General features: G+C 42.1%; 1 protein-coding gene across 1 annotated transcript in view; it reads right to left on the minus strand.

Annotated features, from left to right (window-relative positions):
- Positions 1–26,312, minus strand: part of LRP2 (LDL receptor related protein 2) — a 369,604-nt gene that overhangs the window by 120,140 nt on the left and 223,152 nt on the right. Inside the window, exons 46-52 of the mRNA XM_082260064.1 lie at positions 20,579–20,698; positions 16,541–16,672; positions 14,041–14,242; positions 12,451–12,746; positions 9,269–9,785; positions 6,538–6,690; positions 3,162–3,332 (exon numbers count right to left, since the gene is read on the minus strand). Coding sequence (XP_082116190.1) covers positions 3,162–3,332; positions 6,538–6,690; positions 9,269–9,785; positions 12,451–12,746; positions 14,041–14,242; positions 16,541–16,672; positions 20,579–20,698 — 1,591 coding nt within the window. The remainder of the gene's footprint in view (positions 1–3,161; positions 3,333–6,537; positions 6,691–9,268; positions 9,786–12,450; positions 12,747–14,040; positions 14,243–16,540; positions 16,673–20,578; positions 20,699–26,312) is intronic.

Raw genomic sequence — 26,312 nt, forward strand, 5'->3', positions numbered from 1 at the left:
TGTGAGGCCTTGGTTTTTTATCATATTACTGTAAATGGTTTTTAATGTAGTACATGAGACCATTGTGCCCTTCTTGTTATTCTTGACATCTTTATTACAATATGCATCGCATTGTATTACATTGTTTCACTGCATTTTTGAACATTACAGATTTGAAGACACACCTTGTGAAAATGCACAGGCATTCATCTGAAAGTGCACAAGCCAAAACTTTGCAGGAAAGCATGTTATTTTGATGCTTTTTTGATGCAAATGTGTGTGTGTTTTTTTCTTCATTCAATATGCAAATTAAAGTGAATAATTTTAACATAGGAATTTTTCATGGTGTGAATTTGTTTAAAATGCAGGGGATGCATTTGCCATGCATTTCAATTTATGCTTAGGGTGCATAAACATACAACAATGCAGCATGCCTATTACTGTTCAAGAGAATTAATCCACTTTGAGGGCCCATTCACTCATGTGCACACATTGCAGAGGATATCGTAATGTTCACACTTAGGAGTGAATGAGCCCTTATAGATTCCCATTAAAAGTACTCTAAACTGCAGAGCATAGTTGTGAACCAGTTATACAGTAGATGGAATCCAAAAACTGAAAGGTAATGGGAGTGCCAGTGATAGAATCCAAGATGATCACTTTATTTACTTTATATCAGAGCAACATGTGATATAAACACCCAAGTTGTTCTGAGGCTCCAATGCTCCCCCTTCATCAGGGCAGCAACACACAAACAGGAAAACATAGGTTTTTCCTGTTTGTTTTGTATCCCTAATGAAGGGGGAGAGTTGTAGCCTCTTGAAATGTGTTGGATGTTTTATCCAATGTTACTCTGATATGAAGTAAATAAAGAATTGAGTACATCAATTTTCAAGATCCTGATGTGTTTCCTGGATTAGCCTCCACCAGAGCTATATGTAGTATCAATCTCAAAGATAGCCACAAATGTGTCTCTTCTATCATTGGTGTGGTACGCTCACTATGTTCTCAATTTTTAAGGGTTCCTAATAAACATGTGGGCTAGGTGCAGTGTTGTGTGGTAGGCAGTGAGCACACAGAGTCCAAGTTTGGCAATAGTAATATATTGTAAAAAAGTTCAGTAAGTACAAACAGGCCTGGTGGAGAGGAAACCCATTTGGGGCCTTTTACAACTATAACAGCATGGAACAGTAGTCTGAAGACCTGGAGATGTCGACAACATCTGCCACAAGGAGCGTAATCCAGTCTGGCCAGTCCAAACCAATGGGGAGGCTTCCTAGGAGAGGTTGGTGTAGTCCCTGCACTTTCCCTATTCCTCTTGAACCTATCCCTGACTCTAAGTATTGTCCCTGACAGCCATGGGACCTGCTCCTAGCACTTGCAAAATGCGTGCCAAGCCCGGGAGCCAGGGCATTAAAAAAAAAAAAAAAAAGGCTCTGTAGATGAATAGCTGTCTCCCTGTGACCAAAGAAATCATAGAGGTACCAAGTTCCTCACAGCGCCCCCCCCCATCATCTGCATTGCCACTATGGTCAAATGCCACCTGCAGTGAAGAACATAGACTGCATCTGCTTACAGGCAGGTTCATTTGACAATGTAATAGAGTATGAATTCTGATTCTGGCAATATTCACCACGTTCATCAATAAATAATAAATCAATTAGTATGCTAACTTTGGGACACATAATGGTTTTGTAAAAGTAACCAAAGGCAGAAATGACTACAAAAAAATCTTATTATTAGAGTGTTCAAAATCTGTAAGACGCTTTCTGGGGATTCCACTGCTAGTGCCAGTCAAAAACAATTTGAAGGCACTGTCAAAGCAATGACAAACATTGCATCTAAGCTCATTTGCTAAACCTCTTCACTATCCAATCATTGTTTAAAATATCAGAATTTTATTTAGCCTGGTGGCAGTCCCCTTGTACCCTTGGGCAATCAAGGGGAGACCTGGTTTCTGTCTGGGGGCAGATCCTTTTGGAGGAGTAAGTTCCCTGCCATCTAATAGACATTTAGAAGGGTTAGTCTTATCCTTATATCCTTATACTCACCTTTCTATTCTTATCAAGGAAGACATTAGTGACTAACTTTAAGATACTTTGATACTACATACTATTGTTCCTTTGAAGAAGGGGACACTGATACAGGAAACAAATCAGCAATTTAGACATATTGATGCACTCAATTGTGACAGATAAAACCACATACTGTATATAAATTATGCAATGTAATATGTATCATATCTCAGTTAAGGCTCTTATGTATTGTATACTTGAAAGTCCCCATTTATAGTGGCAAATTAATTTTTGGAAAATTTATTTTAATTGCCTTTAGCAAGAACACACGCTAGCAATCACTTCCAGCACTATGAGATCCTCTGTAGTGGAAAGCAGGAAAGACAACAATAATTCTGGATGCTAGGCGGATGCGGTCCTCCTCAAAAGCAAAAACAAACAGACAAGAAGGCACATGCACCTAGTGCATTAGCAAAAAGAAAAAAAATAAATAAATAACATTTATTCAATGTGTGCGCCTTCTTGTCCGTTTGTTTTTGCTTTTAACATTAACTAAATAAATAGTCCCCGTTCACACTGGGGCGACGCTACTTTCCGGGGCGACCTCACAGGTCTCGGTGCGCAGCTCACACCGCAACCTCGGAGCGGCCAGCACGGACTTAATATCATTGAAGTCAATGCAGGTCGCTCCAGGTCGCCCCAAAGAAGCTCCGGACCCTTTTTCTAAGTCGGAGCGACTTGTGTCGCTCCTATTAGAAAGGATCCACAGCTACTCTATGGCAGGCGACCTATGGCGACCTGTCAGGCGACCAGGTCACCTGACAGGTCGCCCCAGTGTGAACGGAGTTTACAATTTGGATTGGTTATGTAACTATGATCTATTTAAAAGTGTTTTTATTCTGATAATTATTAGAGGGATGGTTATGTAAAAAAGCTTAATCTATATTGTAACAGGTGGCCATGGGTAGTAGAGTTGACATCATACATATTTCTCATTGTTAATAATGCTCAGAGCAGCTGGGTCACTAGAGGACATCTGCCCATGCATGGCTAACCTAACAATGGCAAATAAGTCAACATGTTTGACAATGTCAGAATCAGTGATGGCATGGACTGTATATGTTGTATGAACAGTTACCGAGTTGCTTTATTCTTCTATGTACGTACTCAATGTAGTTCAAGTGGGCATCAGCCCAGTAGAGCTTGTCACTGCTGTAATCAATTGTGAGTCCATTTGGCCATTCTAACTTAGTGGAGATAATAACAGTTTTGTTCTTGCCATCCATTCCAGCCCTGCCAATATATGGCTTGTCTCCCCAGTCTGTCCAGTATACATGCCTGTCAAAAAAAGGACATTATATATTAGATTTATATAACACTAAAGTATTCAGGGACCAACTCACATATGACAATAGATTCAACAATAAGAAGGTAGGGCAACATCTGTATCATTTCTGCTTTGGGACACACACGTTTGGCCCTGTAGAAATAAATTAAACTTGTCTGCTATATCCTGTAAAACATTGCCTCTAACACGAATTTACATTACAAACTCCCTACAGATGCTAAGCTCCTGACTTCAAAATGCCTCTGGATCTGAGCCTGAAAAAAGGCAGACTGTGTGCCTTGGTTGAAGGCTAGCTCTAACTTTGAAACCAAAGGGGTTGATTTACTAAAGGCAAAAAGACTGTGCACTTTGCAAAGTACAGTTGCTCCAGAGCTTAATAAATGAGGGGAAGGTCTGCAAACTTACATCATCCAGTCACGTGCAAGGAAAGATGCTGTTTTTTCATTTTCTTTGCATGTGATTGGATACGCTTTGCAAAGTGAAGCCTTACCTCATTTACTAAGCTCTGAAGCAACTGTAGTTGCAGCGTGCAACTGCACTTTGCAAAGTGCACAGTCTTGTAGCCTTTAGTAAATCAACCCCATTGATTTGGGACAAATATAGATCAAAGAAATTCTGAATTTTTCTTTTTTGGGGTGGAGCCAGTGACGTCATTTCCAGTGACTCCGTTGCATGGAATAGCGGTGAGGAGACGACTCATCCAGTTTGACTAGATTATGCAATGTTTATATAGTTTTTAATGTGAGCAGTTATATTTTATTTTTAATAAATGTGGCTATTATTGCTAATAAAGTACTGTTAACAGGAGGCAAAGATTCATATTAATCCCACAGAGGGATCAGTGGAGGGAAGTGTGGATCTGGTGACCCAGATTGCACTGGGGGGAAGTGTTCAGAAGCTGAAGATTATCATCACTATCTTTCGTAAGAGGTCAGTATGACCCGAGGGTCAATCTGTGAGTTGAGCGGCTGTTTCACCAAAAAGTGGCTGGTGCAGGCTATTTACTCACCTTTATTAGACCTTTATAACGAGTTTTTCTGGGCACATCTATCATAGACAACTGATTTTGGACAGAACACTTGCATGGTTAATTTGGACTTTCATGTTTGTTTCAACACTTTTTGCACATTTATTAACTCTATTTTGATTAGACACATCGTACTAATGTTGTGAGACTAATCTATGGCTACAATCCTATTTTTATTTGTTTAGGTAATATGTTATAAGGGGATTGGAATAAGCGTACCATTTATTACTCTTTTTCACTTTGCAAAGTGCACAGTCTACATATGCCTTTAGTAAATCAACCCCAAAGTATCTTCACCAACACAACAGAGTATAAAAGAGAAGTTTCCCAGCTCAAACCTCATGACATCACTCGTCAAAACTACCCACAATCACTGTTAAATATGAAGGAAAGGAACTAAACAATACACAGGCAGAAACATTCACTTTAGCACAGTAGGAACGTATCCACAAAGCATAAAAAGCAGCTCACTGATTTATTGCCTACAATTGCTTCTTAATTTACAAACAAGGATCAGTTGCATTTTGCTGCAGGTATTTAATGACATCAATAATTTGGCCCAGTACCTATCAGTGCCAAAAATGGTCACAGTGTAAATATTTATGGTACAGATTTGTTTATGTGTGTTCAATTACATTTCTGACATGAGCTCTCCCTGCAATTTTTTCTGTAATAATTGCCAGTAATACAATTAATACAGTCAAGGCTGATTTTGGAGTTTTAGGTTGGGTTGAGGTTTAAAGTTAGGAGTTTATCTGTTAGTTTTACAACATAGTTTTGCATTGAGTTAGGTTTAGGGTAAGGTTAAATGGTAGATTTAAGATTTTGTTGAGGTTTAGTGTCAGGGTTGAAGGCCATACTTTCATTAGGAGTTAAGCCTAAGGCTTAAGATATGTTTACGATTTAGATTGATGTTCAGGGTTGGAGTAGGAGGTTAGGTTCAAGTTAAGAGTAAAGTAGGCCAACTCGAGCCATAGGTTGCCATGCAGCACCACCCAGCTGCACAAGCTTTGATTGAAAAGTCAAAGCTGCTGATGGAAATCTATCAGCTGAACTGTTACTGCATCCAATCAAAAACAGTCACTGTTTGGATATTGAGACAGCTGCAGGTGCAACAGCTGTCTGAATAGCCATTGTTTCATGTGGATGGAGGAATCTATTAGATTTCTCTTGTTCAGTCCACAGGCTAAACAAGTGAAATCAATATGTACTGTATATAGCTAGCTTTAGTACCCTAGCGTTATCTTTTTTTTTTGTGATAATTGTTTTTCAGTTGATAACTTTTCAAGTGGTAAATATGCACCCAAATAGAACATATGCTATAAGTGTCAGCCTAATTGGTATGACTAAGGTATTCTTTTTTATGTGAAATGCAAATTATGAAAAATGTATTACCATTATTTTGACATCGAAACCAGCCATACCAATTTTCAAGAACAAAAACATTGAAAGAATAACTTTTTTTTTTTTTGGGGGGGGGGGGTTTGAGCAATACTGGACTTTGAAAAATAATGCACCTACAATCATATAATAAAGTTTAATTGCAAAACAGGGCAAATATTCTGACAAAGTAGTATCATATAGCAAGAAGTATTTAGTCTGAAGCGGATTAAAGAATGTAGCCCATCATTATCTTGGTATAATTCTTCATTCCTTTTTCAATTGTTGGGAAACTTTATTGTTATTTTGCAATCAAAGCCACAAATGAAAAATAATAAAATCAATAAAAGGCAGCCAAGTTACTAATACAAATTAAATGTTTATGCCACTAGCTCAAGTATTTGCTAAATGCTTTCAGATAGAGACAGGAAAACATTGTACATCTATCAAAATGTGAATATTGAATGTGATAAATTTGCCTAGTCTGGCATTATTCCAAGTCACTTGCTCAAATGTAATGAAGAGAAATCATGAGCAATCATCGTCAATGGGAAATTCAGTCGCTGCAGCATTAATGGATGAGCTTCCAAAAAGACACCTGGTTTGCTACGCTGAGGGAAATGTTAAGTAGATATTGATATAAAGAGAATCTTGTTTTATGGCGTTAGCTGTTTACCTTTCAGGAAATAGCAAATCCAAGGCTAGAGTCAAGCACAGCATAATACCTATAAGTTTGGCAATTCAAGAAATAAAGGGCAATTTTATTTTTTTTTTATTAAACATCATACCCTTTCTTTGGATGCACCACGATGGCTCTGGGGTACTGAAAGCAGAAGGTGTTATTCGCATCCACGCAACGGTCCACCAGTCTTTTCCTAAACCTTCCATCAAGCTCGGCCACGCTAAGACAATCCTTATAGGCGTCCACCCAGTACAACTTCCTGAAATCCAAAACACAAAATACATTAAAGTGAGATACAGGTTTAATATTAATACATCCATCCTACCAATCGCTCCCTGAAAACACCAAACCTTTCCATGACTCAACATACTGATTGTCATACCTGACTGACAGAGCTAAAGTGAATTTGTGCTCTGACAATGCGCAATAAAGTATTTACATTAACCGAGCAAGTAGTAAAGGTCCTTTTAACAAACCCTAATTTATCTTTGTAGATGTAAACATTTTTAGATTTTTTGTAGCAATTGAAGTTAACTTTCTAAATTCACAACAGAGGAACAGTGATCTCAGTTTTTTCAAATTCAGGATCCATGTTGTGATCTTGGAGGCTCTTAGGGAAATAATTATTTTACAGCACAAGCAGCTAGAGAGGTGAGCGAGGGCTCGTTTTAAGGCTCTTTTACTGTTCATTAGACTATGTAAGCTGTTTGATGCCAATAGGTTGTACATCCATGCAATTTAAACAGGATTGCAGGCAAGTACACAACAAAAAGATGAGATACTTGGTGTAGATACGCTCTATGAAGGCAGAACTTCTTGTATCCTACAAACTTCCTTAAAAAGAAATGGGAAAAACTAAGAGTGAGAAGAAATGAATGTTGTACATGCTCTACATATTAGCAAACACTGGTTGCAATGAACTCAAGAGGATCCTACAATGCTGTTCATGTGTATTACTGTATACTGTTAATCATTGCTCTATTTTTAAGTTTATTACACATAAGTCAACATTTCAATTTGAAAATAAGGGATATAGTTGATGTTTTGCATTATAAAAGAAAAAAATGTGAAAAAGGAAAATATAGTGGGGGGAATTTATCGTATGCAGCTGTGTAGGGCAACCAATCATTTTCTAACTTTAACTTGTTCAGTTAAACTTTGAAAATCAAATATAGAAGATTCTGGTTATCATAAACAGTAGAGCTGCACGATAAATCATTAAAAAAATTGCGCTCTTGATTCACCCCCCCCCCCCCCCCCCTTAAAACAGCATGTCCTCGATTCTTACAGAGCTGTTCTCTACTCACTCACAGTTGTCAAAAAAAAAAAAAGAGCCTCCCACAAATGTTTATTAACATAGTTAAGGCTGCTAGATAACTATAAACACAATGATTTACAATGTATCATTCCATTATTTTAGATCAAAGGAATGAACTTCCGTCTGTAAGTGAGAGCAGTTTAACCTCTTAAAGTGGTGTTTCAGTCTTTTCTGTGTTTATTAAAAGTCAGCAGCTACAAAAAGTATATCTGCTGACTTTTAATGAACACACACTCACCTGTCCCATGATCCAGCAATGTGGCCGCCCGAAGCCTCTCCCTCTGGTCTCAGCGGCGCCAGCATTACTAGTGAGGGCACCCGGCTGTGACAGCTTGCGGCTTCACAGCTGGGTGTGCACTGCGCATGCGTGAGTCGCACTGTGCGTCTTGATTGGCCAGCAATCTTCTGGGACCTCTAACATGTCCCAGAAGATTGCAGGGAGAGAGGGGGAGAGTAGAACTTCTGCTGGGGGCGTCGCGGCACTCTGAGCAGAAGTGGGAGCGGGTACCTGCCAAAACTAGGTACCCGCCCCCCCAAAAAAAAAATAACATGCCAAATGTGGCATGTCAGGAGGTCAGGACTACTCAAGGCGGAAGTTCCACTTTTGGGTGGAACTCCACTTTAAAGACTAAGCCTTTTTCTGACACTTGTTGCTTACAAGTTAAAATCAGTATTTTTTGCTAGAAAATTACTTAGAATCCCCCAAAGATATATATATATATATATATATATATATATATATATTATTGTTAAGAGGTACATTTATAAAACAGTAACTGACTTTCAGCAAACTTTCACTGCAGCTGAATCCTCCTGGTACATGTGTTTAAAAGACAGTGACTTGTTCACTTTCAGTGAATGCTTGGTAAAAGTCACATTCACTGCTTGATAAATATACCATCACTAGAACAGGTTTCATTATCGGTGGAATTTCCTAAATCTTCTAGTCTGACAACTATAGCATTTTTTTTTAATGCTTATCACTTTCTGGCCCAGAAAATGTTTAGTAGCCATGAAGGACCAGATGACAGTGTCTCTGTAAAAGCCATCCACCAACTACCATATACTCACCTTACCTACGCTTCCTTGTAGCTCCTTGTTCCTCTGCAGACAGTGCTAAAATCTGCACTGGGACCCCATGGGAGTGATGATGTGTTTCTCCTCATTATGCCTTGTGCTTACACCTAGTGACTGGCTACTAGGGCCAGGCACTCTTACAGGAGACTAAGTCGTATGCTGCCCCATACCTGAAAGCGCCATGTATTCTTGCCAGCTGCAAGGGAGCAAGGAGATTCAATGGAGCACAAGTAAGGTGAAAATATAGGGTTGGAGGACTTTGTCATGCATTAGCATAGTGAGAGTCTCTCTTTAACACTTCTTCATTCAAAAACTAAAAATATATCTTACCTTTACATATACTTTAATGCAAATGTGTTTACTCTACATTAGTGCTCACTGTGGGTACAAAAGTATACTTTTTCATATTTTGCATTCCTAAAATATGTCAGCATTTTCTTACCTGCCAACCCAATCAACTGCTATGCCCTCTCCACTTGGAATATCATTGTTAATGATTGTCTCTTTGTTGGTTCCATTAAGAAACATTCTCTCAATAACTCTCCTTCCAACATCAACCCAATAGAGCCTACTTTCTACTCGATCAAAGTCTAGAGCCACCACATTGCTCAGGCCTTGCAGAATAAGTGAGTAAAACTGTCCATCAACGGTCAGGTTCCTTAGATAATAGCGGTTGCTGAATATGAGGTAGGGGGCGATGTTGCTGTTTTGACGACAGCTTCTACCATCAGGTTCCCGGATGTAACCTGGAGCACATTTACAGATGTAGGAGCCGGCAGTGTTCTCACAGATCTGGCTGCACAGGGAAGGGGATTCTGTACACTCATCTATATCATCACAAGTCTGCTTATTGGACATAAGTTTGTATCCGGGCCGACAAGAGCAGAAGAAACTGGTCTGTGTATCTGTACAGTTATGGTCACAGCCGCTGATTGAGGGATCATTACACTCATTAATGCCTGTGCAGAAAGGCAAAAAGATAAAAAGGTGCATTAATTTAAAGTGGAATTTCATTGAAAAAACACTGCATAGCAACAAATACTGTAGTTACTAGACACGGAAACAACAGTCTGATGACATTTATTCATTGCACAATCAGATCTCCTAAAAGAGTTACAGATCTTCAGGAAGGTTAAACAGTTCACATACACATACACCAATCAGCCATTATGACCACTGGCAGGTATAGTGAATAACATTGACTATCTCATGCCACTGGCACCTGAAAGTGAGTAGGATATATGAGGTAGCAAGCTTCAGGGACAACTTCATGTTGTCCCTGAAGTTGCTGTTTTGAAAGCAAAAAAAAAAAAGGCAAGGGTAAGGATTTGGGTGACTTTTGGCCAGAGCCAAATTGTAATGGCTACAATACTGTGTCAGAGCAACTCCAAAACTGCATTTCTTGTTAGATGTTCCTGGTCTGCAATGTTCAAGACCTACAAAAAGTAGTCCAAGGAAGGAAAACAGGGTCATAGGTGACCAAGGCTCATTGATGCGCATGGGGGGCGAAGGCTGGCCTTTGTAGTCTGATCCAATAGAAAAGTTACTGTACCCCAAATTGCTACAAGGGTGAATGCTGGTTGTGATAGAAAGGTGTCAAAACACACAGTAAATTGAAGTTTATCTGAGGACAGATCAGGGTGCCCATGCTGACCTGCATCCACAACCAAAAGCGCTTACAATTGGCATGTGAGCATCAGAGCTGGACCACAGAGCAATGGAAGAAAGTGGCCTGGTCAGATAAATCACATTTTTTCTTTTACATCACCAGGTGCACTATGGAAAGAAGGAAAGTGATGCATTACACAATGTTCCACTGGGAAACTTTGGGTCCTGCCATTCATGCGGATGTTAGTTTGACCTACTTATTATTAGGTAGGTGTTCATATTGTCAAGATGCTTGTTTATAATGTGTGGCTAATCTGTGTATTTAAACTGTGCATTTAGCTCCTTACCCAGACTTCTGTAAATCATTTGACCATGTAAGTAAATGCAACAGGTACACTTTAATGCAGATCTCCCAAGAGTGGCTTGTGTAAGCTATGAGTCTTTGTAGTCTTAGTTTGCAAAAGGACTATGTATTCCCCAGCTCTGTCACAAAGAGGTTGATTTACTAAAACTGGAGAGTTCCAAATCTGGTGCAGCTTTGCACAGAATCCAATTAGCTTCCAGGTTTTATTGTGAAAGCTTAATTGAACAAGCTGACGTTAGAAGCTGATTGGCTACCAAGACCAACTGCACCAGATTTTGCACTTTCCAGTTTTAGTAAATCAACCCCATAGATTAATATGCTCCTTCGTACCCAGAAGAAAGAGGTATTTCCTTCAGTCTTTAGGATCGAAAGGAGCAGTAAGGGAGCAAAGGAAAGTAAGTACAGTATACACTACTGCGGTTGGTGCGGATAAACCCAATGCTTTGTCCTGAATAGACAGAGGACGTTTTTGCTTTGTTTGGAAAAAAAGCCTGAATCTGACTGCAAATATTAACAAACACTTTTCTCAGAGTCACCCTTAACCTCCCTGGCAGTATGATTCTGTCAGGAATTACATACCAAAAGCGGTACAATTGTTTTCATGGAAATTTGGCGTTATGTATTATAGGCCTACAATTACTGACTTAAACCTGACCAAAACAAGAGTCTAGTAGACATCCCAGATGTGATAAATTTGAAACACAAACGCATGAATTATAATCGAATAAATAATATAATTTTATTATTTAATATATAATATATATAATAAAATTATATTATTGATTAGATTATAATTCATGCATTATATATTATATATATATATGTGTGTGTGTGTGTGTGTGTGTGTGTGTGTGTGTGTGTGTGTGTGTGTATATATATATATATATATATATATATACACACACACACACACACACATATATATATACACATATATATATATATATATATATATATATATATATATATATATATATATATATATAAAATATAAAATGTGTTATGTGTTTGTGTTTTGTGCAACGTTTTTTTTTTTTTTTTTAATTTCCTTTCCTAGTTCCGCTCCCATGCAGCATTGCTGCTGTAGGGAACGGAACTAGGAAGTCATCATACCGACGGAGGACGGAGGAGCGGCGGGACTCTCGGCTGGCGGTCACAGCAATGAGAGATCATCGCTGGATCGCCAGGAGAAGGTAAGAGAACACCGCTGCGCTCTCTGCACATCCACCCCGAGCGTGACTCGGGGTTACCGATCCTAACCTAAAAAATCCACCCCGAGTCACGCTCGGGATTACCGCCAGGGGGGTTAATACACGTATCAAAAGCAAAATAGAAAGCTCAGTTTGTTAGAACTACCTACCGCTCACATATAGAAAAGAAAAGCACATCTTGTTCTAATCTATGTTATCTATATATTTTCTGTATTTTTTTTCTTTAGAAATGTTTATGACCTGTATACAAGCACATGTGCAGTGTTTTTGTACAGGTCACAGGATTCTGATGTGAACAGACCTTTCATTTACAAGGGTCATTGTACTTTCAGCAATAAATAATAAAGTTCTTCAATTTGGCTAAGCCTGAGGGACTAAGTGGAATTTAGCAATTGCTCCATACTACAACCCGTTGATTAATATACAAAACATTCCACGCACCACATCCTTTCTCATCACTGTTATCTGAGCACTCATCTATCCGGTTGCAGACTTTGACAGCTTCAATACAGTGGCCATTGTCACATTTAAAGAAGTGTGGTGCACAGGTTGGCTCCGGAGTGCGGCAAAGATGTTCCAGTTCATCAGACTCGTCTCCACAATCATTGTCCCCATCGCAGACGTAGGCCCTGGTGATACAACGGCCATTCTGACAGGTGAACTGGTGCTGCTGACAGGGTGGGTAGCTGCATCCTCTTTCATCGCTGCTATCTCCACAGTCATTGCGTCTATCACACCTGGATGATCAAACCAGTGAGAGGGAATATTAGACAGTATGTTCTATTCTTTGTGCATGCCCAGTATGTTTGTAGAGCACACCAGGACAAGTAAGTAGTCAGAGAACTATTCAAAGGTTGCAAACTGTGTTTGCTACTCAGTGTATTTCAAAGGTATCTTCCACAAGTATACCAGTAAAAACTTTTATTTTATACTGCCACTTGGACTTTCCTGAGAGAAACATGGAGGCTGTCATCGGTTACTTCATTTTTTGCAAATTCTGGCTGCAGGGTCATCATTACAGCCAGGGTCAGCAAGAGTGGGCCTCCAACTTCTCTTAGAAGAGTTTTACTTTACAGTGGACCTACAGCCTAAAAGTAAATAAAGGCCCCCACAGCAAAAATGCAACAAAATACAAGTGAAAATTGATCTAATGGTTTTGGATCCCCAGCACTTCCTTGTCTCAATTTGTCTAGGCCTTCTATATGATTTCATTGATATGTCTCTTCCCTTCAAATCTGTCCAGCTCCATTGGACAGATTAACAGAAAGAATCCTCATGTATAGCTCCCAACTGTCCCTGATTTCGAAGGACTGTCCCTGATTTGGAACAAAGTCCATCTGTCCCTCTTTTCTCCTCATTTGTCCCTCATTTTGGTCTGATCTATATAGTTGTATATAAAATGCACTATTTATCTTTCAAAAAGTATTCCCACTGTATTAAACCTTTCATCCAATTTCTAAATTGTTGTGTTTGTAAATTTAAAAAGCCAGTATAAAGGAATAGTAGTAGGGAAAAAGAAGCAAGGGGGTGTGCCCTATGCCTACACACCTTTGCTAATAGTTGTCCCTCATTGCCATCTCAAAAAGTTGGGAGGTATGTCCTCGTGACATCAGCCTCCCATAATGCAGCATGTGACCAGGAAGAGCATTTTGGTTATGCTGCAGGTCCACCTATGGCACTTTTTGGCTATGATGCAGGGACACCTATGGCCTTTAGGTCTGCTTCAATAGCATTCACCTATAAAATACTGTACCTGAAGGCAACTTAAAGAGGAACTGAATCTGGAGATTGTGCCAAAAATAAGGGCAAACAGAGGACAAATCCCAAGTCACCAGTATTGGCAGTGGTTTCCCTGCAGCTGATCTTTTATTATTGCAAAACAGGAAAACACAGTTGATGCATTCATGCATTTATGATAAATGCGTACACAGAACACTCAATATTCTGCCTGCCTTATTTCCAGATAAAGCGCCACAGTCTTATGCTGTGTGCTAATTTGAGTTCATTATAGTAGCAGACTATGTAACAAACCTGAAGCTGCTTCTGATGCAAAGCCCATTGCTACAGGCAAATTCAGTACTGGAACAAGATCTTCTCGTACAATTCTGATGTTCATCATAGGCGTCAGAGCAATCTGCATCCCCATCACAAACCCAGGATTGTGGAGTACACCTTCTCTCAGGGGGTCTGTTGTTGATACAGGTGAATTCTGTTGGGGCACAGCTGCGGTTGGCTGTCAAAAAGATATGGTAATTAGTTTGCTGGATATTTGGAGAGAAGACAAGCATTTTGAATCCACATTAGTAAGCAGGAGTGGAGGAAAAAAATAGCCCTTGCTTTTTAGAAGACTGAGGTTTTTAACAGCATACCTTACAGGTCAACTTGCAATGAAACCAATGAATATATTGGTAGATTGAAGCCCTTGAAGATACCCAAGAAATCACAGAGGCCATCTCTCTTCCCTGCTGTTGTGTTGATGCAACCGATTAGGTGGCTTTACATGTACAAATACCTTTTTGGATTTCTTTACACAATGTTCTCATTATAGCCACCCATAGTAGGCCATCCAACTCATATTATCTTCTCCCTGGGATCAAACATGCTCCAGTAACATTCCTTATACCTGTCTGCCACATTGTTAAGCTTACTTTTTCATTTGTATGAATTATGGGTAGGAGAAGCACTATTTTGTTCATGAATGCCATAGGTAATGACCAGTTTTACGGAGACTTTTTATGATAAATAAGACCTTTTTATGATAAATTAAATAAAATGATTTCCTATGGCAAATGGCATTGTGCAAACCTCAGCAACCAATCAACATATATCTTTTTTGTTCTGACTACTCGAAAGAAGATGGAAGGTGAAGCCTGATTGTTTGTTTTTGGTTAAAATGTTCAGCACATCATGACTAATGCATGTACTGGCTTATTACAAAAAACTGGTAATAATGTTACATACATAAAAACAGTGAAGTGACTGCAAATCATAGGGCCCCATTGCAAAAATGTTATAGTGTCTCCTTCCCAACATAAAACACTGTATTTAGAGTAATTAGCACATTGCTTCTGCAATGGTGAGAAAGTAACAAGGACTACCCTGAAGAGACAAAAGATGGGGGGGGGGGAGATTTTCCTGCTGGACATAGAAGGGGAGAATGCCATGAAGAGATGGAGTGTATGAAACTGCCCTGGAGTACAAAGGAGACACTCCCCTGCAGAGAAGGAGTGGTCAAGACTGCCCTGGAGTACCAGGGAGACACTCCCCTGCTGAGAAGGAGTGGTCAAGACTGCCCTGGAGTACAAAGGAGACACTCCCCTGCTGAGAAGGAGTGCTCAAGACTGCCCTGGAGTACAAAGGAGACACTCCCCTGCAGAGAAGGAGTGCTCAAGACTGCCCTGGAGAAAAAAAAAAAAGGAGACAGTGGCCTAGAGAGAGAAAGTGGAGAAAATGCAAAGGTAATGGAGAGTGAGAGCCTGCCTTGGGGAAGATACTGACTTGCCTTCTGACATGTCGAGCTGTGCAGAGACATGTTTAGTTTTTCTTCCTACCAGGATTGTCTGCACAACTTATACCATTGCATTCAGCCCAGCCTGGGAAAGAAAGAGTGGAGAGCTGTCCCTGCCAGGAGACAAGAATGATTATTGCTAGCAGCTATAGCTACAAATACAACATGCAGGTTGTACCCAAGTTGGACAATGGAACGACTTGGGTACAATCAGCCTTCCCATAGATGGATCGAATCTCAGCTGGTCCCTGCTGAACAGGCCAAGATTCAAACCTTCTATGGCCAGCTGTACTCTAAATTGATAAGGTGATTTGGACTCTTATCATTTGGTTTAGCACGCCTTTCATCGGTGCATATTTTTTTTTCTTTTAGTACCCACAGGTAGCCCTGTTTGTTGTGAGCAGCCTAATCTGAGCCAGTGAACCCTCTGAATGTTTTTTTCCTCTCACTACTTTGTATGAACTCATATCAAAGCCCCACTGCCCCTTGGATGCTTTTTTCTTCTTTTTTGCTTTGGGAGTAAACAGCATCTAATTTACTGTGTATTTTAGCAGAGTCGTATTTCAATCTGTTCTCCTCCATCTGTACACAAATGAGGTTGGCCCATGCTGGTTCATGGACTGTGAAGATGCATGCTCTTAGCTCCACTGCGGATGATGGCTGTACCTCCTAATTTTTAGGAGACTGTCTGACACAAATGTCAGCAGCAAATGCATACACACAACTTGGAATTTAACATCCTCCTCCAGGGAAGAGGACAGACAGAATGAAATCAGACCGTGCTAAAGCATAATTCTTGAAGTATTTGACAAGATGACCAGTTTCCATTGAACATGATCTAGTAAGATTACTGCAAAGAAGGCATATGCCAGGCTCATGGCAAGCCAGAATCAATTTGATTGCTTAGCTTTTACTTTATTCTTTGAAAATTACAAATATCTTAAATATGCATTAAGATTATGGTCCCCAACGGTGGCAGCACTGGCATGTGTAATATAAACACAGTATACTCTGGGGTCTTACCACAGTTATGTCTCTGGTCCTCATCACTCATATCTCCACAGTCATTATCACCATCACAAACCCATGTTGCTGGGATACAGCGGGTATCATCGCACCTGAACTGGTCACTTGAGCATGTCCGCACATGAGCCACTGCAAAAAATGAATACAGTTGTCAATTGTTAAAGAAAGAACGAGACATATAAGAGATTTCCTGATGTTATCTATGCGGTAAAGCATTCTTTGGCAAGAACATTCTCCGCAGAATGTAGAACAACAAAGCTAGTATCTTCCCTGCTTAATACCAGCTCACTGCTGATAAGAAGACACTAATCGCTTAATAGACATTCTCCTCCACTATTACAGGCAGAGTTTATACAAATGTATCACTGTTTTATGCAGTTTCCATACAAGGATATAGCTGGAAAGTAGTAGGAATCAGAATAAAATTATCTCCATATCTGCAAAAAATTGTAGACAGCCTAAAACACAGACAGAAAAGTAGGAAACTGTTTTACAAATTCCAACTGACCCTTCCACTAGTTAGCACCTATACTTTTTTTCCTTTCCAGCTAATCCTTGTAGATCGCCCTAATCAAAACTATGTTTTTCTGAAGGTGTCCTTAAGGCTCCGTTCACACCTGGGCATTTTTGAGTATTTTTCAGCTCCAGAAACGCTCAAAAAAAACGTTCCAAAATGCCCAACAAGTAAAACCCCATTCATTTAAATGGCCCCTGTTCACATCTGAGTGTTTTGCAAAACGCCTGTAGCTGAAAAAAGTACATGAGCTTCTTTTTGGGCTGATTACCAGCGTTTTTGATAGATGTCAATGCCTGCCTCGAAAAACACCTGAAGAAAATGCCTGAAAATCGCGGTAAAAATCGCGGTAAAATTTGCGGTAAAAAACGCGGTAAAACGTTACCCTCAAGTGTGAATGCAGCCTTACTGCATCATGCTGGTAAGGAAATAAACAGGGCAAGTCCCATCACTTTAGGGGAACTGAGCTTTTTCCTCCTGATTAAGGCTTCTTCGGTTTACAGAGTAGAAGTTTCCAAAAACAGAAACAAATATTTAAAGCTCATGTACCTGGAAGTTTAAGTTATAAGGAAACCATATAATCTAAGGTGCAGTAACAGGTAAGTGTAGTAATTATATTCAAATTATAATGTAGTCCTGTGATGTGGCTATGTCAGATACAAACAATATTTAAAGATCAGTCTGCTCAACAATTATATTTTAGGAATAGGTGAAGTCTGGTACTCAGGTTCCTGGGTCTGCAAACCTGCTGTGTGCAAGAACACCAAAAACGTTAAACTTTAACCAAAAACTGAATTTACTTGCAATTGCACTTGTACTTTAATTTTGTACATGATTTTATGTCTTATTTTTAACACTTTAATTCTCACATGAATTGTGGTTGCTTTTATTTTGCACATATTTGGATGGTTGCTATTACTTTTTGATGGGTTTAGCGCTGCTTTAAATAAGTTTATTTCTGACATGATTGGTATCACAATTGCACAGCAGTAGCTTTTCCTTTGATTTTTTAACTGTTATGACCAGGCGCAGAATATTTTTGGTTAAATTTATTTGGTTCCTCCATAGGATGCTAGTGGTTCTTTGAGTTGTGGCTGACTGCCTAACCCATTTGGAGGTACCTGCACATATTTTTGGCCAACGTCACTTGGACAAGCCAGCAGCAAGACACTAATAATCTTTTAGCTGTCTGTAATGGTAGCATTCTGAACACAAGTCTAAAGCCCCGTACACACGAGTAGAAATTCGGCCGGGAAATTTCGCCCGACGACCGATCTGCCGATTTTTGGCTTGTTAGTATGGTGCTTCCGACAACCGACTCCAACTTTTCGACCGAAAAAATCCTGGTGTGCAGGCTATATAATTTTTGTCGACCGTCAAAACACGTCCGATTTTCGTCTCATTAGTACAGATTTCGATGGGGAAAAATCTTATGAGCAAGACAAGGCATGCTCCGAGATGAAAGAACACAAAGAAAGCAATCCAACACATGACATCACTTCTGAAGTAGAATTCTGTCGTGCGGGAAAATTTGTGTGCAGTCTAGAGCACATTCCAACCAACAGACACCACTCTGGACAAAAGACGGACGACCGGTCGGCGGAAATTCGTTGCGTGTGTACGAGGCTTTAGGGTTGCACTCTTTCCAATGACCACTAATATAAACAGCATTCTTCCCATTGGCCACCAATGTAAAATGAATTCTTCCTACTGACCACCAATGTAAGGAGTATTCTTTCCACTGATCACCAATGCAAGGTATTCTTTCCACTGACTGCCCATGAAATGGTTTTAGCAGGGGCTCCTCTAGACCTAAAAAATTATTTTAGGTTCTTCTGGGGAAAAAATGGTTAAGAAAGGCTGCTCTAGGATGTAACAAAACTAAAAATATCTGCTTTGGGTGGACAGAAGTTTTAAAGAAAATCAGTCATATTCACGTTTCTTAACTTACATGATGAAAATATGGCTGTAACATGCCTTAGGAGCCCCCTGAATTGCACATGCAAATATGAATTTTGTTCAGTGCTCACGTGACCTACTGAGAGGTCCAGACATTACCATGTAGGACACAAGGAAGTGATGCTTATACCCCAACTACTTACATAAGTGGTTTGGGGCTTCCCAGATGCATTCTGAGAAGCTTTGAACCATGATAGATTTGCCCTAGTCAAAGAGTATGCAAACCCAACTTTTAATTTTCCTGATATGTGCTTGCCGTTCCATTACTTGTATGAAAAAGTATCCTGTTCTCTTTGTATTGCTTCCTTTGTGTAAAATCCCTGATGTTCCCGCCAGTCCTTCTGCTTTCCTATTAAAAACTGACCACACTAAGCAGGAGAACACACCATAGTCAGTTCTCCCTCAGCTGTGTTGGGCACTCAGCCTGCTCTCCTTCAATAAAGAATCCTTACTTGTCCTGACTCCCTCCCCCAGCACAGCCTTTCACTGGGAAGCTCAGTGTAAGGTAGCTTCTCTTCCCACGGCTATTATGCAGTTTAGAACAGAGGGAATGTGATATAAAAAAAGGGGGGAAAAGGTATTTATAATGTTTTTTTTTTTTTTTTTTTTTTTTTTTTTTTTATCTATACACAAATGTTTTGCCTTTCATTTCTATTTTAAACTGAATGGGTTGTTTTACAAGGTGATCGTTTACAATCATTTTATGTTACACTGAAAGATACTTAATAAATCAGTAGCTGATGCTGAAGGTTTAAGCTGCCAAACATTCTATGTATTCTTTAAAACTGCTTCTAACCAGTGGCGGCTGGTGCTCCATGGGCAGGGGGGGGCGGCAGACGGACCACATAGTACACCCCCCCCCGACCAGCTCGCAACACCTAGCCCCCCCCCCCCAGTGGTGGCGGCTTCCCCCTCAGTCCCCTCCGTGGGCTTCCCCTGCGTCTCCTCCCTTCCTCCTTGGCCAATAGCATGGACCCACTTCCTGATTGGCCAGGAGGAGGATCAGTGTGGCAATAGCGAATATTCATTTGCTATTGTCACACAACTGGGTGGGCTCAGGGCGCAGGGCTCTGCGCCCTGAGCCCACCCTTTTTTGAAGCCTATTAGAGCCTCTGGCTCTAATCACGTGCTTCAAAAAAAAAACATTGGAATCCATGCGTCCGGCGCCCTGAGTGTAGATTAGGGGGCCAGACACATGGATGGGGGGGCGGCGCCCCTGCGCCCCCAATGGATGGGCCGCCACTGCTTCTAACCATGTGGGAACATGCAAAAATCCCAGTGCCTGTGACATCAGGAGAGCTTCTATCATTCACAATAATGAATGAGAGGAATGAAGGAAAGCAAACACTTGAATGGTTTAAAGCTATCAGAAACTGGATGTGTGTACATGTTATGTTAGCCTGTCTTCTGGAAAGTAACCAAAAATCTTTGTTGAATAATAATATTAACAGCAACTTATATTTAAACCACATCTTGTTTTTAATAAGACCCTGGGTCCTCCTTGTATGGAGAAATCCATACGTGACACATGTTCATCTGAAATGTTTGGTGCAAGCACTTACCACATGATGATGGTTCATCTGAGCCGTCGGCACAATCCACTCCCCGATCACAGTACCAATGGCCAGGAATGCAGCGCCCGGAGGCACAGCGGAATTCACTCTCTGTACATGTCAATGTAGCTGGAAAATAGTTTGGAAGAGACTGTTATTTTAATGTCCTGAAATACATTTTTATAGGAACTTTAAGTAGTTCTAGCAAAAGATAGTTTGTCCTGACATATATTATAACTCCAACTTTCTGTTTAAAGTGCATTGTGGTACATTACATAAAATGCAGCAGGAACAACATTTTCAGGCATTAAGGTGCAATACAGTCCATTTATCTTGAATGGGATACCTAACCTAAAGCAATGCACCTTAGGGCAGGAATATGTGTAGGGGGCTGCACTTGAGGCACACTATTATAGTATTTTCAAGCTGGCCACCACTGAAGTAACTCCAGATGCCCATGCAGTTCTCGGCTGTGTTCACAAACATCTGACACAGAACAGCGCCTACAGCAGCCTCTGTGAGTTGTTACAAGGTTACAAGGTTGCAGCCTGACCACCGGGGAAGAGGAGACTGAGGAAATGCTATTTTCTGCCTGCAGCAGACTGATCCAACTAGATTTGACTGGAGTTACTTTTCGGCTCAATAGCTACTTTTTAACCACTTTACCACCGGAGGATTTTCCTGCTAAAAGACCAGGGGTTATTTTGCGATTTTTTACTGCGTGACTTTAACGGACAATCGCGCGGTCGTGCGACGCTGTACCTAAACGAATTTCACGTCCTTTTTTTCCCACAAACAGAGCTTTCTTTTGGTGGTATTTGATCACCTGTGCGATTTTTTGATCACGCGCTATAAACAAAAAAAGAGCGTAATTTTTGCAAAAACAACAATATTTTTCACTTTTTTTTTCCCCCCAAAAAAAATGTAAAAATCAAAATTTTTTAAAATTTTCAGCCAATTTGTTTTACGCTACCTATGTTTGGTAAAAAAAATCGCAAAAAGCGTATTTTGATTGGTTTGCGCAAAAGTTATCGCGTTTACTAACAAAGGGAAAGATTTTTGTCATTTTTGGTGTTTTTTTTTTTAACGAGTAATGGCGGCGATCTGCGATTTTTTTTTGCGGTACTGCGACATTGCGGCGGACAGATCGGACCCTTGACTGACATTTTTGACACTTTTGGGGGTACCAGTGACATTACTGCAGTAATCAGTGCTATATATATGCACTGTTACTGCAAAAATGACACTGGCAGGGAAGGGGTTAACAGTATTGGACAGGGAGGGGTTAAGTGTGTCCTAGGGGCGTGATTCTAACTGTGCAGGGACAGGTCTACTAGTGTAAAAACAAAGATCAACAGTTCTACATAGTAGAACTGTTTGATCTTCACTTTTACACAGGGAGAACTGACAGGCGGCTTGTTTACACAAGCCGCTCTGTCTTTCTCCCGCTGTACCGGCGATCGTAGTGTGACCGGCGGACATCGGGTCCGCCAGTCACACTCCCACACTCCTCCGTGAACGAGCCGAGGCGGGCGCGCGCCTCAGCGGGCGCGCGCCCGCCCGCTATTGGCTCTGGAAGGAGTGACAGGCGAGCGACGTAGACCTACGTCACTCTGCCTGGCCGGGGCCGACTGCCGCAGTAAATATACTGTGCGCAGTCGGCAAGCGGTTAATGATCAAAGGAAGAACTTTTGAGGATATTTTCATTGTGGCTTATTGGGAGTTTATTCATGAAGATTTAATGTTACTGTGAGATCCACTTTTAACATTGCTGGAAACATTGCGGCTGAGGTAAAGTTTAGAATTACATTGATTGGTTAATTACATTGATGTTTCTGTTAATAGCTTTTAAATACATACAGTGCTCAGCATAAATGAGTAGTACTTTAATCAATATCTCAATGAACACAAGAACATTTTTATAGAACATTTGTTTAGCTCTTTATATGAAAGTAAGGTTATTAATATTAAACTTAGATTACATCTTCAGTTTTACTCAAATTAGTTGATGCAGAAATGAATACATCCCACAACAAAAGCTACTACATCTAATATTTTGTATGACCTCCATGATTTGTAAGGACAGCAACCCGTCTTCTAGGCATGAAACAAACAAGTTGGCGACACATTGCAACATCTATCTTTTTCCATTCTTTTAGAACGACCTCTTTTAGAGCCTGGATGCTGGACGGAGAATGATGCTCAACTTGTCTTCAGAATTCCCCATAGGTGTTCGATTGGGTTCAGATCAGGAGACATGCATGGCCACTGAATCACTTTCACCCTGTTCTTCAGAAATGCAACAGTGGCCTTAGATGTGTGTTTTTGGATCATTGTCATGTTGGAAACGTGCACGATGATCAAAAGAATGGAGTGATGGTAGCATCTTTTATTTCAATACAGAGTAGTACAGCCCTCAAAAATTCCACGCACCTGCTCGCATTTTGCGAGTGGAGTTATGAGGATGGCGAGTAAGGGCTATGCTGTAGTCCCATGTATGAGGAATGTACTAGTGCCAGTGCCTGCCCCTGCCGCCGCCGCCGTTCACAGCGCAGCCTGCAATTACATTCTTCTTCAGAAAAGGGTGGACCCGGGGCGCAGAGCAGTGCGCCCTGACTGAGCCCACCAATTGTGTGACAATAGCGAATGAATATTTGCTATTGTCACACGGATCCGCCTCCTGATCCTCCTCCTGGCCAATCAGGAAGCGGGTTTCCTGATTGGCCCGAAAGGCGAACAATTGCAATTGGCCAAGGAGGAGGAGGAGGAGGAGGGAGACACGGAGGACGCGGAGGATTAAGGAGAAGCCGCCGCTGCATCAGGTAAGTGCACGCTGGTCTCTCTGCACGCTGTGAGCGCTCTGCATTGAATGGGGGCATGCTCACTCTGCATTGAAAGGAGGCACGCTGTGGGCGCTCTGCATAGAATGGGGGCACGCTGTGGGCGCTCTGCATTGAAAGGGGGCACGCTGTGGGCGCTTTGCATTGAAAGGGGGCACGCTGTGGGTGCTCTGCATTGAATGGGGGCACGCTGTGAGCACTCTGCATTGAAAGGGGGCACGCTTTGGGCGCTCTGCATTGAATGGGGGCACGCTGTGGTTGCTCTGCATTGAAAGGGGGCACGCTGTAGGCGCTTTGCATTGAAAGGGGGCACGCTGTGGGCGCTCTGCATTGAATGGGGGCACGCTGTGGGCACTCTTCATTGAAAGGGGGCACACTGTGGGCGCTCTGCTTTGAATGGGGGCAAGCTGTGGGAGCTCTGCATTGAAAGGGGGCACGCTGTGGGCTCTCTGCATTGTAAGGGGGCATGCTGTGGGCGCTCTGCATTGTAAGGGGGGACGCTGTGGGCGTTCTACATTGAAAGGGGGCACGCTGTGGGCGCTCTGCATTGTAAGGGGGCACGCGGTGGGCGCTCTGCATTGTAAGGGGGCATGCTGTGGGCGCTCTGCATTGAAAGGGGCACGCTGTGGGTGCTCTGCATTGAAAGGGGGCACACTGTGGGCACTCTGCATTGAAAGGGGGCATGCTGTGGTCGCTCTGCATTGAAAGGGGGCACGCTGTGGGCGCTCTGCATTGTAAGGGGGCACGCTGTGGGCGCTCTGCATTGAAAGGGGGAACGCTGTGGGCGCTCTGCATTGAAAGGGTTCAGATCAGGAGACATGCATGGCCACTGAATCACTTTCACCCTGTTCTTCAGAAATGCAACAGTGGCCTTAGATGTGTGTTTTTGGATCATTGTCATGTTGGAAACGTGCACGATGATCAAAAGAATGGAGTGATGGTAGCATCTTTTATTTCAATACAGAGTAGTACAGCCCTCAAAAATTCCACGCGCCTGCTCGCATTTTGCGAGTGGAATTATGAGGATGGCGAGTAAGGGCTATGCTGTAGTCCCATGTATGGGGAATGTACTAGTGCCAGTGCCTGCCCCTGCCGCCGCCGCCGTTCACAGCGCAGCCTGCAATTACATTCTTCTTCAGAAAAGGGTGGACCCGGGGCGCAGAGCAGTGCGCCCTGAGCCCACCAATTGTGTGACAATAGCGAATGAATATTTGCTATTGTCACACGGATCCGCCTCCTGATCCTCCTCCTGGCCAATCAGGAAGCGGGTTTCCTGATTGGCCCGAAAGGCGAACAATTGCAATTGGCCAAGGAGGAGGAGGAGGGAGACACGGAGGACGCGGAGGATTAAGGAGAAGCCGCCGCTGCATCAGGTAAGTGCACGCTGGTCTCTCTGCACGCTGTGGGCGCTCTGCATTGAATGGGGGCATGCTCACTCTGCATTGAAAGGGGGCACGCTGTGGGCGCTCTGCATAGAATGGGGGCACGCTGTGGGCGCTCTGCATTGAAAGGGGGCACGCTGTGGGCGCTCTGCATTGAAAGGGGGCACGCTGTGGGTGCTCTGCATTGAATGGGGGCACGCTGTGAGCACTCTGCATTGAAAGGGGGCACGCTGTGGGCGCTCTGCATTGAATGGGGGCACCCTGTGGTTGCTCTGCATTGAAAGGGGGCACGCTGTAGGCACTTTGCATTGAAATGGGGCACGCTGTGGGCGCTCTGCATTGAATGGGGGCACGCTGTGGGCACTCTTCATTGAAAGGGGGCACACTGTGGGCGCTCTTCTTTGAATGGGGGCAAGCTGTGGGCGCTCTGCATTGAAAGGGGGCACACTGTGGGCTCTCTGCATTGTAAGGGGGCATGCTGTGGGCGCTCTGCATTGTAAGGGGGCACACTGTGGGCGTTCTGCATTGAAAGGGGGCACGCTGTGGGCGCTCTGCATTGTAAGGGGGCACGCTGTGGGCGCTCTGCATTGTAAGGGGGCACGCGGTGGGCGCTCTGCATTGTAAGGGGGCATGCTGTGGGTGCTCTGCATTGAAAGGGGCACGCTGTGGGCGCTCTGCATTGAAAGGGGGCACACTGTGGGCACTCTGCATTGAAAGGGGGCATGCTGTGGTCGCTCTGCATTGAAAGGGGGCACACTGTGGGCGCTCTGCATTGTAAGGGGGCACGCTGTGGGCGCTCTGCATTGTAAGGGGGCACGCTGTGGGCGCTCTGCATTGTAAGGGGGCACGCTGTGGGCGCTCTGCATTGTAAGGGGCAACGCTGTGGGCTCTCTGCATTGAAAGGGGGCATGCTGTGGGCTCTCTGCATTGTAAGTGGGCACGCTATGGGCACTTTGCATTGTTTGGCATGAAGGGAAGCCCTGCTTTATTTGCCTTAATGCCACACCTAAACTCAGGGAAAGCACTTTTTTGCTTTTATGTTTACATTGATACTGTTAAAGTTGTTGTTAATATTTTTTTGTAACTTAATTCTGAATAAAACATTTAATAGTGTAATTTTATGAGATATTTTACGAGGGCGTGTTTAGAGGTGGAGCAGGGTAGGGTTTGGGTGGGGCAACAAGTGGCGAGTAACTCTTAAGGCCTGGTTAGTAGCTCATGACTTGAAATTTTGAGCCCTGGAGTAGTACATCTATAAATTCATGATACCATCAATGAAATGTAGCTCCCCGACACCAGCAGCACTCATGCAGCCCTACAGAAGGACACTGCCACCACCATGTTTCACTGTAGACTCCTGTAGTTTAATTCTTGTTAATTAGGATATTATTGTCTAAAATTTAGCTTTGCTCCTAAAACTTTCATTGGGGTGTATTTATTTTTGCAACATGGTCTTGAATGAATTTGTTAGGAAAAATACTTTTTTGTGTGTGCAAATTAAAAAATCTTGGTTGCCATCAA

This window comes from Pelophylax lessonae, assembly GCF_965119305.1.
Source record: "Pelophylax lessonae genome assembly, chromosome: 6".
Taxonomy (NCBI): Eukaryota; Metazoa; Chordata; class Amphibia; order Anura; family Ranidae; genus Pelophylax; species Pelophylax lessonae.